We start from the raw sequence: 14,514 nt of genomic DNA on the forward strand, positions 1-14,514 counted from the left end.
TGTCAAGTTTAGAACAAGAAGATGAAGATATTATTTGGAACACTAGAGGTGTGGGGTTAAGTGATCTAATATAAACCTGAAACTCCATTGCAAGTTTGCAACCCAATTTTAGAAACTGAGACATGTCCCAGTTGAACTTGTAACTCACAGTACTGCGCAAGGATGGCAAGACCAGTAACTTTTTTCCTTTTACTCAGAATAACTTACAAGGGGACAAGAAAACAGGAGAATGGAAAGGGAAAAAGGAGCACAGTTCTAAATATTTGAAACCGAACACTCATACTTCATGCCCGATTTCAAATATAAGCATATCATATGCATCCTATACAAAGTCAAATGATTAATTTGCAACCATTTAACAATAACACAATGCATGTTGATTTCATTTCTCTCTTGAAAAGTGACCCTGTCAAAACAACATGGCAACTATAACAATTCAAGTTGATAATATATATTCTTCTATCAAGGTACAAAAGAACCAAAGGTAATACAATATGGAATGCGGTTGGCATATCGTTACATGAAGTAAATATGCCGAACCAATCAACCTGCCCTGCACAGCTACTAACTTCTTCAGCTTGAAGAGTTGCCCAAAAAGTAAAATATGACATCCTATAGAACAGGCACTCAAAGTCCAAACAGGCATACTCATGTTTTAATTGATTCAGGAAACTGCAGATGATCCAGAAGGCTGAAAATTGTCCGTTGCTTATCTTCTCTGCCACAAAACATATGATCATCAGCATCTATGATTACAATCGGCCACGCCTGCTGAACCCCTCAGTCATAATGCATGCATAAAAGTAATGATTTGACCATGACATTAGTGTTTCATGAAGCTAGTTTACATTAGTAATCTGTTGAATAGGGTTCATAAGAGATTTATTTGCAGAATACAAGTCATGATTTTTTATATGGTTTAATATAAGCTTAAACTTTGCACCGTACTAACATCATTGACATGCTTTGAATATTAAATCATTACTTTATCTCATAGGATGATTGCATTAGTAGTTTACTATTTATTTTTCATATCACAATTCTCACAAAGAAACCTAATGAGCTATGCAACAAAATCACCACCTAGTTTCATGTGCTCTACTGACTAAAGCTATAATTAGCCCTCAACCTTCTCCTATGCAAGGGGGACAGACTGAATTATTCTAAAAAAATTAATTTGATTCAAATAAGATAAAAAAATATTGTGTTTACTAACATCATGATAACTATAGGGGAAATGATAAAGAAAGACTTGGAGCTCAATGTTTTGTTAATGAACATGACTTAAAATAGAATATTATAGCATCATTTGATCCATGTAACTGGCCCACCTAATAGGATAAAGGCTTGATTGTTGTTGTACTAACATTGTGATATTATCAAGTGTTCCCTTGTCAATTGATAGCAAAAATAAAAATGAGAGGGTGTGAGAAATGAAGCAAGAAAAATGCATGCTCTCACAGCGAAATAGAATTTTTAAGTCAAATAGGACAGGATAGGAACATGCAGTTTCATCATGTCATCAAAGTAGGTAAATAAAATAGACACCTTTTGGACAAAAATCCTGAACTTCGACAGATTAGCTGCCATTTTGGACCCTTTAGCTCGCTCTAATTTCCTTGTTTTGGGTCAAGACCATTTTTTGGATATGGGTTGAGTCAGACACATCATTAGGAATAAACATGTCCACCGAAAAGAGAAGTAGCAAGATAAGAGTTTTGATTGAGAAAGGAAACGCAATAGAAAGCTCTCTTCTTTTTTTCCTTCCTCAAGCCACCAAATAGGGATATACTTCTTGGATAATCGGTGTGTACATTATGGTTCAGCAACTAAAATCTGGAGATGGTCTCTTATTTTTCCCTCCCTCAACTTGTCTCAGAGTCCAATGAGTCACTTAAAAAAGGGTAAGCTAGGGGCACAATTTTAAGGTAATTTGTACATCATGTTTGGCAACTAAATTATGGTGTGTATTGTATTATTCAGAATTTTCAAAATTTTAAATGCTTACTTTTTATGGGTAGTTGGTCCAAATGACAAGGAGTTTGCTTCCCCATAAAAATGGTATTTTATTCGAGTCTTGTGAGAGCTTTGCCCCCTTGAAAGGATCATTCCAACTCAACTCAGATTAGTCCGAGTCCAACCTGACTTCCAAACACGAGGGTCTAATACCAAAAAATGGATAAAGTTACTAAAACTATGAACAAGTCCATTACCAATTGCCTATATTTTGAAGTCAACCCTTCCTCCTATCTATCTGAGGCTGAACAGCTTTCACCTTCTACCTTCAACCATGTTTTTGGAGAACAAGTAGCCATGGCCAACTTCAACCTTTCACCTCCTTCCATAGCTTTTCACCTTCTACCTTCAACCATGTTTTTGACGATTTGGATAATGTTCCATAGCTTCCACATCGCAAAATAACTGTGTTCTGGTACTCACAAACTAGTATTTAAGTCAGTGGGTAGGAATGAATTTGGTAACAACTGACCCACCTAGACAGGTGCACATAATTCACACTCCTATAATACTAGGACTCGGTCCCTAAACCTCAACTCAGCTTCAACTGGTTTGATGAAAAACTTGAAAGGGTCAAATTGTTTATCTAAATTGATTGAGTAATATGTATGTGCACAGCCTTTTCTATTTATAGTAGTAGAGTTCATATATGAATCCCTTAGTTTTACGGAAACAAAATCAGATACATAAATACATGATATGATTTGATAATCATATATTTAATCCTAACCAGATATAGAATCTTCTAATTATCTCGACAATTTTCTATTTATTTCACTAATCTCAACACTCCCCTCAAGCTGGACCATTCATGTCAAATGCATCCATCTCACATATATGATATCTTTGGACCTCAGAGAGACTTAGTGAAGAAATCTGCTAAATGATCCTTAGAACTCACGAATGAAGTAATGATCTCCCCTACAATAACCTTTTGGCAAATATAGTGACAGCGCACCTCTATGTGCTTCGCATGTTCATTAAAGAATGGATTAGAGGTAATATATAAAGCTTCCTGATTACCAAAAATAGATTCAACTTTGTAGAACTTTAACACCGAGAGAAGATATTTGAGCCAAACTAGTTCTCTTGTAGCAAGAGACATAGGTGCATTGTTGATACAGGTGAGCTTTCTAAGACTAGTGGTTCATTGACTAGACGAAGAGGTAGTATTTGAAAAATAGACACTAAGATCACTGAAGTACTAAAGTAAGGAATATCCTTGAAGAAGGAAACATCAGCTGACATGTAGAACCGATTACTGGAAGGATTGTAACACTGGTAACCCTTTTGGACGGAGGAATAACCAAGAAATCTACATTTGATTGCATGAGCTGACAACTTATCATGACCTAGAGATAAGTCATGCACACAAGTAGCACCAAAAACACGGAGAGGGACCTTAAAATGGTTATCACTTGGACACAGTAAGGAATAAAGTACTTTGTTATTCAAAACAGTAGACGGCATCCTATTAATTAAGAAAATAAGCATTGCATCACCCCAAAATTTTAAAGGTGCATTGGCACTTAGTATAAGAGTTCTTGTAGTTTCAATGATGTATCCATGTTTGCATTCAGCAAAACCATTTTGTTAGAAGTGTATGAGGGCAAGTAGATTGATGAATTATGCCACGAGAAGTCATAAAATTATTGAAGTGAGAAGAAAAATATTCTTTTGCATTATCACTTCGTAGAATCTGAATAGGATGACCAATTGAGTTTGAATTTCATTGCGAAATTATTGAAAGATAGAAAAACGTTTTGGGTTTTGACTGTAGAGCCTTTAGCAAGAGTGATATATTGTGGTATTGTGAGTTATGACAATTTTGAAAAAAGAGAGGCATTACCAACTATAAGTACTCCTTGCAAAAGTGACTTGTGACATTGCTTCATTTTTTTTGTATTTTTTGTCGGAGTACTTGCCTCTTCTTTCAGTCAACAGACTATTTGGGGTTGGTGCTGAAGGACAGGCATGACAGAATGGCTGAAAAACGAGACTACTCAGATTTATTAGATGCAGAAGGGAAGAGCTTGGCCAGAGGCCACGAACAAGCTTTGGTAGTGGCTATTTGACAAGACGTCTAGGATAACGGAACAATTGGGATTAACCTACAAAATGTGAGCTTTGATACCAACTTGGAAAGGACATTATTTTTATTTGAGTTGCTTGAGTAGAAGAGTCAAGCAACTCAGCCTTTTCTATTTATAGTAGAAGAGTCCATACATGAATCCCTTAATTTTAGCGAACTAAAATTAGAAAGATAAATACATTATTTGATTTGATAATCAGATATTTAATACTAATTAGATATAGAATATTCTAATTCTCTCAATAATCTTCTATTTATTTCAATAATCTCAATAGAAGGAATGAGCACGAGGTATATATAAAATAGACTTGGTGACAGAGCCTGGAAATGTAGGTCCAGAGAAGAAATGGGTCAAATGCTAGACCAATTATGCCAAGAACCAAAGATATGGAGTTTATTCTATAAGGAACTAGGGGACAGCAAACGGATAAATGAGTTTGTTATGCTGCATGGGAATAAGTGTTCAAAATCATAATCTAATAATTTTATATTCCAAAGAGTACAGACTGGAGGTGTCGAAGTTTTGTAGTGACTATTAAGTTTGAGTATGAGTCTTGAACATGTCCAACATCGCAAGGCTCTTTTCTTGAGGTTCAATCCTTTATAAAACAATAGAATCTACTTATCTGGAACACAATTATTTGAAAACATGAAATCCACAAACTAAAAAATTACAGGAATTGTGCGCTAAAGAAGTTTAAATCTAACATGGTTACCCTAAAGTTCAAGAGGTTTAGTAGACGGGACTCGTAAAGTGTTAATATAAACAGCTGCACTTACACCTCGATTTAATTAATGCATGTGTGCACATTCTAAGTGGAAAGACTATGAACTACTACTACAGAGCTGCTTAAGATCTACTACAACAAAACTGGTATAAACAGAGAAATAATCCACTCGTGCAACATAACAGATCTGCTTTGCTCTTCTTTGGTATATGAATTACTTGTTTACTCAAGATTGCTGAAAGCTGAACAAGGAAAATCTAACATAACATTAAAAAAATTACCTGAAACAAAAAGAAGGATCGCCCACATAAAAAAAGTAAGTTATTCTGAGGCAGCAGATCTCAAAATTTTGAGTTTCAACTTCTTGTTATAACTTTCCTGTTAGACAAAATTGAACACCAGTTAGTTACTGCATGGTTTTTTATAATTTCTATCAGACCCATCATCAACATTTAACAAATAAAAATCTCCAATTCTCAATATAATTAAAGAAAGCAACCAAAGTAATCCCAAATCTCAAACCCTTTCCATTCCACTCCACATGGTGTGACACTGCAGACTCAGTGAATCTAAGTTTAAAACCAATCACAAAAAGTCCAACCGGACTCCAGACGATAAAATTCTACAAAAAGTAAAACTACCACTGTCCATCCAATATGATGACATGGCGGATTCTATAAATCTATATATTAGAGAATAGTGTAGAATGTAATAAGGTATAGGTGTTAGCTATTTTTGAATGAAGTTAGTTAGACTTGGTATAGCTTACTATGCAAGCTATCCAGTCTACTCTAACTATAAATATCTATTCCCTTACTTTTGTAACTAACGATTCATTAATAATATTTTAGAGTATTCAATTCCTACTTTCTCTCTGCTTCTCTCTGTTTTCTCTCTTTCTCTCTCTTCTTACATGGTATCACGCTGCTAGTCATAGCCACTAGCCCACTACCACAACTAAGACCTCTCGTCTCTCACCACCACTTTCTCCTTCTCGTGATTAACCATTACAAGCTGTTTCTTCTCCAATGGTGCTTCCTCTTCCTTCTTTGAAGCTGACAGAAAATAAATTTCTGGTTTGGCATCATTTTATGTTAGCAACACTTACTTCAAATAATGCCAATTGTTTTGTTATTGGCACTGAAATTCCTCATCGTTTTCTTAATGACGATGATAGACTCATCAATCATGTGAATCCTGCTTATCTATGCTGGGAGGAGCAGAATCAGTCCATTTTCTCTTAGATTCTTAATTCACTTTCTCTCTTTCTGAAAACTTTCAACCTAGGGTTATTGGTTGTGTTCACTCTTGGAAACTATGGGAGGAAGTGCATTCCTTCTGTAATTCTCAAACTATAGCCAGAGGTAGGCAATTGATGTCACAACTTAGATCCATTGCTCAAGGAACCAATACAATTTCAGAGTATTTCATGAAAATCAAGATTCTAGTTGATACTCTCATCTTCATAGGTTCTCCAATCACAACTGTTGAGCACATTGACTATGTTCTTGATGGATTGAATGGGGAATTTAAACATGAGATTACTTCCATTGAAAGTCAACCTGATTTGCATACTCTACATAATCTTGAATCCTTTCTTTTGACTTTTGAGGGTCGTCTTGAGAAGAACAAGAGCAAAGCTCTTTCTAATGCTCTTTCTGCCAATATGGTCCTGTAAATTCTCGTCCTCATCCTGGTCTACTATGGGACTTATGACTCTAGGCACATGACCTGGTATCCTGACTCAAGGACCACTAACCATTTGACCTCTGACACTGCCGTGGTGAATGAACCCACTGAGAACTTTGGGTCTGAACACATTTACATGGGTAATGGCATTGGCATTCATATTAAATACATTGGCAATTCTTATTTTTCTTCCTCTCCTAACAAATATCACTTTTTCTTTAAATAATATTTTGCTTGTGCCCCTCTATCACCAAAAATCTCATCATTGTATCACAATTTGCAAAAGATAACTATGCTATTTTGAGTATCATGTTAATGCTTGTTTTGTAAAATCTCAGGGTACTAATGAGCTATTACTACAAGATTCACTTACAAAAGATGGACTCTATGCATTTCATGGACTACTTTCAAGATATGTTCCTAGTTGTTCTTTATCTTCACCTAGTACTTTGTGTTCTGGTTCTGCTGCTACATGCCTACATCTAGCCTTAACACTATTAATAGCAATAAGCATGATTTGTCCAATACATATTCTCTATGGCATTGTAGACTTGATCATCATCATGAGACCATTGTTAATCATGTACTAGCATTTTAAGATCCCTTACAGTAATAAAACAGTGTTTGATTTTTGTTCTTTTGTTGTTTGGGTAAGGCATGGGCTTTTTGCCCCTGCCTCTAACATTGTTTATCACTCTCCCTTTGATCTCTTGTACATTGACCTATGGGGTCCTGCTCCAGTGCATTCTATCTCAGATTTGCGTTATTACTTATCCATTGTTGATGCTTACACTAAGTACACTTGGATTTTCTTGCTAAAACCGAAGTTTGAAACACTTTCCATGTTTCAATACTTTCTAAAATTTGTTTAAACTCAACTTAATAAGATAGTTAAAGTCATTCAAAGTGACTTTGGGGGAAATTTAGACCATTTACTACATATCTTAAATCCTTAGGTATTCTGCATAGACTTTCATGTTCCCATAGTCATCATCAACAAGGGGCAGTTGAAAGAAAACATAGACATATTGTTGAAACTGGTTTGTCTTTATTAACTCATGCTAACTTGCATATGGTTTATTGGAACATGCCTTCACTACTACAATATTTCTCATAAATAGACTACCAACACCTGTTCTCCAAAACATGTCTCCTAATCAAACATTGTTTGTGACTGCTCCTGAATACATAAACTTCATAATGTTTGGTTGTGCTTTGTTTTCTTTTACTTAGATGTTACAACAAGCATAAACTGGATTTTAGAAGGTCTTAGTGTGTGTTTCTAGATTACTCTACTACTCACAAAGGATATAATTGTTTGTCTAAAGAAGGGAGACTTTGTGTTGCAAAAGATGTCATCTTTAATGAATATTACTTTCCCTTCTAGCATAACTCAAATATTTCTACTTCTAATAGCAGCAATTCTATGTCTTATTGTTCTCCATCCTACCATCCCTAATTTTCTCTTTCTTCCTACTTCATCAACCAACAATGATGCCTCTCTTCCTACACACTCCATTTTCTCATCCTTTTCTTCACCAACATCACATTCTCCGTCTCCACTTTTCAATTTCTCTTCACCAAATCCTAACTCAGATCCAGTCTCTCCCTCATTCGCTTTTATTACTAATTCTCATATCAATCCTCATAGTGATTTCTCATCTTTGTTTGTATCATCTCCTCCTTCAATTGCTTCTATACCAACCTCTTCCGTTGGTCTCTTTCCTCTATCTTCTACCTTTATTCCTTAGTCTATATGGATGATATTATAGTTACATGGTCCTCTCCTTCACTTGTTACCAAGGTCATTAGAGATCTCAGTGCCACATTTGCTCTAAAACAACTTGGTAAAATAGACTATTTTCTAGGGATAGAAGTTAAACATTTGTCTGATGGTTCTCTGCTTATGTCTCAATCTAAATATGATCTTTTAGACAGAGCTCATATAGGATGTGCTAAGCCTATGTCTACACCTATGACCAACAACTGCATACTCTCTCAACAAGGGACAGGCTACTATTGAGGATCCCACTTTCTATAGTTCTATTGTAGGAGCATTGCAATATGCAACTGCAACTAGACATGACATTGCCTACGGTGTTAATAGACTTTGTAATTTCTTGGCAATCTTCTTAAGTCTCAATGGTTTGATGTAAAAAGGATTCTTACATATTTACAAGGCATTGTGACCTTTGGCTTAACTATTAAACAAGCTAATATAACTACCCCTCTAACCCTAACTGCATTTTGTAATGTTGACTGGGCTTCAGATATAGATGATAGAAAGTCAACTGCTGGTGCTTGTGTATTTTTGGGTCCGAATCTAGTTACTTGGTGGTCTAAGAAGCAACACACTATCTCCAGATCAAGCACAGAAGCATAGTACAGGAGCTTAGCCCTTGCCTCTCAAGAAATGATGTGGAAAGAATCACTTCTGAGTGAGCTAAATTTCAAATATAGAACTCCTACCATATTTTGTGACAATCTGAGTATAGTTGCAAAGTCACATGACCTTGTCTTACACAACAAGACTATGCACAATGTGCTAGATCTATATTTTGTTACAGATAAAATACAAAACAAGACTCTTATTGTTAAGCATGTGCCTTCTGCCTACCAGAAAGCACACATTTTCACCAAGCCACTAAGAAACACAAAGTTTATGAGTTTCAGAAAGTAGTTGCAAGTCAAAGATTACTTCCACTTAGTCAACTTAGTTCAGAACCATCATGTTAAGGGGGTATATTAAAGAATAGTGTAGAATGTAATAAGGATAGTTTAGAATGTAATAAGGGATAGGTATTAGTTATTTTTGTATAAAGTTAGTTAGACTTGGTAATAGTTTATTGTGCAAGCTATCCAGTCTACTCTCACAATAAATACCTCTTCCCTTACTTTTGTAACTAACGATTCATTAATAATATTTCAGAGTATTCAATTCCCTCTTTCTCTCTCTGTTTTCTCTCTTTCTCCCTCTTCTTACACTACACTCTAACTCCATAAACAAAAATAGTTCTACTTGACTCCAGATAGCAAAATTATGGATAAAGAAAAAATAGTTGATAACAACATATTCCAAGGTCAACAATATAATTTGTAAATTACTTTCATTACACCTTTCTTATATCACTTCACTTCCCTTTTCTTCTCAGTTCATAAAAGGACCTTGTCGTTTGCACATGATCCTATTTACTAATATTCCTCCCAGGCCGAACAATCCTTAGGCCCTATGAACAACCCTCTGCACAAACCAATGATGAACTGCTGAAGAGAGTCTAGAAGGTATACAAAAATCACATCCAGATTACCAGCTTGAGGAAAAAGAGGACCACTAAGGTCATGGGTAAGGCAGTTACACAGGAGGATGTCCAATCTGCAGGAGGTTACTTGAGAAAACACACTATTTAAAGCCATCAGCCACATTCCTGATTCTGGTTGTTATAAAGATTTACATTTGTTATAAAGATTTACTTGAGAAAACACACTATTTAAATCGTTAACTCCATTATTTGTATGACCTAAATCGACATACCCACACTAACATCTTCATACATTATGCCTATGCCACCGTGCCTAAAAATACAATATACCTGATACCTCAATTACTCAATAGTCACTCAACTTACATCAGCCTACAGTGTCCACACAAGTGTTCTATTTCAAGTGTTCAGAAAAGGTTTTCCTTTAGACCACTACATTCTGATCATGATCATCATGCGATATATACATAATTTGTCCGCAATGAGGGTCTTAAATTGTGGTGCAATATTGCTGTTGCAGAGTTTCTACAGCTGAATCAGACTGCAACTATTTAAAACAATGACAAATGATAATAATAAAAATTATCAAAAATAAGCTCACCAGCTCAAGAACCTTAACAGAGCTATTCTCCACATCCCTAGTCAAATTCTGAATCTTGACAAGCATCTTCTCATACAAATCCTCCAATCCTGCAGTATAACTTGTCGCCTCGGAACCCATCAGCTTACTCAACTTCCCAATCTCAAACCCCTCTGCATAATCATCAAGCTCCTTCTTATCCTTCGCAACTTGCTTCATCCGACTCAACCGCTCCTCATCCTCCTTCATAGGCGAACCCCCAACCTCGCAATCCAGCGCTGGAAACATCGAATTCGGGCTGAATGAGCCATAGTGACCGCGAAATGCAGGGCCAATGTTGATAACCTGGATCGATTTCGCCTCGAACGAGTTACCAGTGCCTCGAAATTGGTACGCGCGATACTCGTGGGTGTGGATATGGGTGTTATGATCCACCGAGGGCGAAGCGAATAGGAGAAAGACGCAGGGGTCGAAATTCGAAGGTTTGGTGGCGTTCTTGATTGAAGAGGAGAATTGAGAGAGCGAGGAGAGAGAAGCGGTTACAGAGAACTCCCGCATTGAGGGTCGAAGCGGGGTTTTGCGGCGGGCGGAGAACCAGCCGAGGAGGGAGCAGTTGTGGTGGTGTAGGAGGCGGCGGAGGGAGGAGGGGTTGACGATGCCGGAGGAGTCGAAGAAGGAGGAAGGGGAGGAGAGGAAGCCGGTGACGGTGGCGAGGAGGGTGGGGGAATCGGCGGAATCGGCGGAATCGTCGGAGAGGTTGAGAGGGGTGAGTTGGGTGACGTGGCCGAAGAGGAGACCGTCGATGGAGGAAGGGGAAGTGGAGAACCGTTGGATGAGGGAGGCTAACGTTGGGCCGGAAATTGCGATCTTTTGTAACGGTGAGTCGTCCATAGGCGCAAGGATGAGAGAGAGAGAGAGTGAGTGTGAGAGAGAGAGAGAGAGAGAGAGTGTGTGGGTGTGTGTGTGTGAGAGAGAGAGAGAGAGGTTTAGGAAATTGGATATTCTGCAACTCTATTATGTCTTAGACTGTTAGTTTGAAATGTGTTTTGATTTGCAAGTAGAACCTTCAAAAGAACCCTTTATACTTGTCCGGGAAAACCAGTTTTGAAAAGGGGGAGATTCTAAATCCTACAACCAAAATTTGACCAATAACTTGCAACTTCCACTTTTGCATAGAACTAGAAGCTAAGGAAGGTGGGCATGTGATCTTTGGTGGAAAATAAAAAGGAAAGGTAGTTGGGATTGGTAAAATTGGTAGTGAATCTCACCTTTCTTTATGTCTCAAATGTTTTATAGGCGTTTCTTTATGTCTCAAATATTTTATATGTCGAAGTTAAAACTTAACTTGTTGGTAATAAGTTAACAGTCAGCTCAGAATGTAGAGATTAAATATCATTTTATCAAATGTTATGTATAAAAAAAGGTGTTTGTGAAATAACATTGGATAATGGGCAAATGCTTTTATCAAACATCTTTCTGAAAAAATATTTTTATTTATCATGAGGAAACTACATATGTATTATATACATGACTTGTAACTAAATATGCATTATATACATGACTTGTAACTGCATTATATACATGACTTGTAACTAAATATGCATTACATACATGACTTATTTATTAGTCGTAAATTAAATATATATTATATACCTGCATAATTTTTATGGGATGAAATTAAAATTCGTTGCTCTCAAAGTGAAAAAAAAAGACTACAAAAAGAGAAACTCTAAAAACTCTTAAGGTAGATGAGTCTTTTGAAGAATCAAACGATCACATTCAGACAAAACTCAAAAAAAAAAGGTGACGGTGAATTGTCTCTTATGGCAAGGAAGACGAAGAAGCAATTGAAAAAAGAAAGTTAGGGAAATCCTTCAAACCCAACTACAAGGAGAACAAAGGGCAACAAATATGATGATGTCACTCGACATGAATGCAAGAAACAAGGACACTTCAAAGCATATTATATGGATATGTACTTTTGTATTAGGAGGGAGTGGTCGGTGATGAATGAAGAATGGCTGGTGATGGATGTCCGGTAGAATGCAAGAAGTCAGAAATTTTGGTCGGAGTATTATCCAGAACGTCGGGGGAGATACCTGAAAAAGGTTCTCCGACGATCAAGTCGGTAGTGTGTTCTAGAGAGATAAGGAAATAAATAAAAGAGAAATTAGAGCAAGTAGCAATAAGTGTAGCAATAAATGAAGGAATGAGAATTGAATGTAACTCATGTGTGATCTCTCCTATTTATAGAGTTTGGGAAATGTTGAGATGACATCTGGACATTGATCAGCATCTAACGGGTACAATAGAGGTACTCTGGTCATCCTTGACTGCCCTGTAAATATGCTCATGTCGAGTTGTCTGGGGCAGACGGAATGTGCAGGCGGCGTGGCAGGTGGATTGTCAACTAACATTGAAGGCGAGTCAGTGGCGCATTAATGGTGGGGTCAAAGGTGCATTAAATAGCGGGTCAATGGCATTAATGTCGTGTTAGAAGCATTTATGATACCTGTTGCAAGTGAGCCCATTTAAGGCGGGTATTTACGAGATGAGGGATAGTGCATTGGATATTCAGGGCGAATGGAGAATAGCCCGGATGTAACTGGGGTAGAACAGTTGCCCCCAGTCTATTAGGTTGGTCGAGAATAGACCGGAATGGTAGACTCAGGCTATTCTGATCTAGTGCAATCGGACATATATAGGTATAAGGGTAGGTCGTGATGGCTATCTACTTCTAGGCTGACACGAGTAAGATCGGTAGTGTCCTATCTGATAACCTCGAGTGTCCAACCGACGCGTCTACTCATTTTGGTTCTTCTTCCTCGTTTGTTGAGCCATCGTTGGATTGTCCTTGAGAGTTTTTGGACGGGTGTGATGGGATGCGATGTTGGGCTTCGGGTATGGCTTGGGCCCAACCCCTCTCCTATAAATAGGGGTCGTTCCTCTTCATTCTTCTTCACTTGTCTTTTTCTGATAAATTGTCTCCTGCTGAATACGTTCATTGTCTAACACTGACCATCGTTCTTCCTTCCAGAACCTTTCATTTTCACTAACTCAATAATATCTTTTTCCCTTCTATTTTTTGGAATAACTGTAATCAGTAATAGCGATGTTAGGCGGGGATTCAGATCCTAGTGATGTGGAGATCCTGCCCGGACCTCCACCTACTTTTTTCATTGTAGCCCGTTGTTGCCGTCAACGAACCTGACACCTTTCCTCCACGGGCAATGGTCGTTCCCCATGGAGGCAACCCGACCAGTTATCCCTACCAGCCTTATACCGTGACTTAAGAAGAAGGGAGGCCGGTAGTGGGGTTACCTTGGTAGACTGGACGACTTTCTCAGAGAAGTGGCGTCCGGCCTAGGGATAACAACGGGCACGGGTAGTAGCTACCTGCTACCCGTTTTGAAATTTGGGGTTATTACCTATACCCGCCCGTACCCGTACGAGTACCCGTTTGCGAGTATTTCTAGGTACCTGCGAGTATAGTGGGTACCCTTGGGTTTCTACATTATCAACAAATTTGCAATTCCTACTCAACCATATAGGGTGTTGGACTATTGGGTGTACCACCAAGTTCAATAATATAAATTCAACAATTCAAATTCAACAATTATTTCCTAACATTGAAGAGTAATCATAAAAATTCAAGTGTTCATACAAATTTTAAAATTTAAACTACTTTCAAAATATTAAGTCTTCAACAAAATGAAATAAAAAATACATTCATTGCTGCAGATTCTGAATCTTCTTCCACGATTAACGTCATTCCCTTCAATATCACTACCTTGGCTAGTTGAATCCTATAAAAAAAATCAAAATTTAAAATTCAAAGCAAGAAACATAATTATTTTTAAGTGGTCTCAAATCACAGCTTAACAACGTCACTAACATCAAAATCTTCCAATACTGTACCACACCCAATGATGTCCAGTTTTGAATTTGAAGAGCTTGCAAAAACATAATAACTTCATTCAAGATATATACAATGAATCTATAAAATATGTAATTAAAAGTAATAGACAATATTACCTTTCATGTCACACCTTTGTCAATCTTGGAGACACATCAATGCCTCTACGGTATCTGGACGTAATCTACTACAATGAGGAGTAAGAATTCGTCCTCCAGTACTAAATGAAGATT

General features: G+C 37.2%; 1 protein-coding gene across 6 annotated transcripts; it reads right to left on the reverse strand.

Moving 5' to 3' along the window:
• Positions 299–11,423, reverse strand: LOC109349827 (BRISC complex subunit Abro1-like). Of its 6 annotated transcripts, XM_019590848.1 has the most exons (4): positions 11,338–11,423; positions 10,387–11,267; positions 5,118–5,214; positions 355–857 (listed from the first exon to the last, which is right to left on the reverse strand). In XM_019590848.1, exons 2-3 carry the CDS (start codon positions 11,254–11,256, stop codon positions 5,158–5,160), a joined length of 927 nt encoding a protein of 308 aa, XP_019446393.1. In that variant the 5' UTR covers positions 11,257–11,267; positions 11,338–11,423; the 3' UTR covers positions 355–857; positions 5,118–5,157. The 6 variants fall into 6 exon arrangements, with proteins under 6 accessions (XP_019446383.1, XP_019446393.1, XP_019446409.1 ...); XM_019590838.1 differs by lacking the exon at positions 11,338–11,423 and having other exon boundaries at positions 299–406; positions 10,387–11,282; XM_019590864.1 differs by lacking the exon at positions 11,338–11,423 and having other exon boundaries at positions 355–713; positions 10,387–11,282.

The sequence above is a fragment of the Lupinus angustifolius genome, chromosome LG01 (genome assembly GCF_001865875.1).
Source record: "Lupinus angustifolius cultivar Tanjil chromosome LG01, LupAngTanjil_v1.0, whole genome shotgun sequence".
Lineage (NCBI taxonomy): Eukaryota > Viridiplantae > Streptophyta > Magnoliopsida > Fabales > Fabaceae > Lupinus > Lupinus angustifolius.

Bases quoted from the DNA above. Each gene is read 5' to 3' on its own strand.
- LOC109349827 (XM_019590838.1), bottom strand. From the start codon at position 11,256: ATGGACGACTCACCGTTACAAAAGATCGCAATTTCCGGCCCAACGTTA. The intron at 5,215-10,386 runs GTGAGCTTATTT...TTTGTCTAACAG, and splicing joins CTGTTAAGGTTCTTGAGCTG to GAAAGTTATAACAAGAAGTT.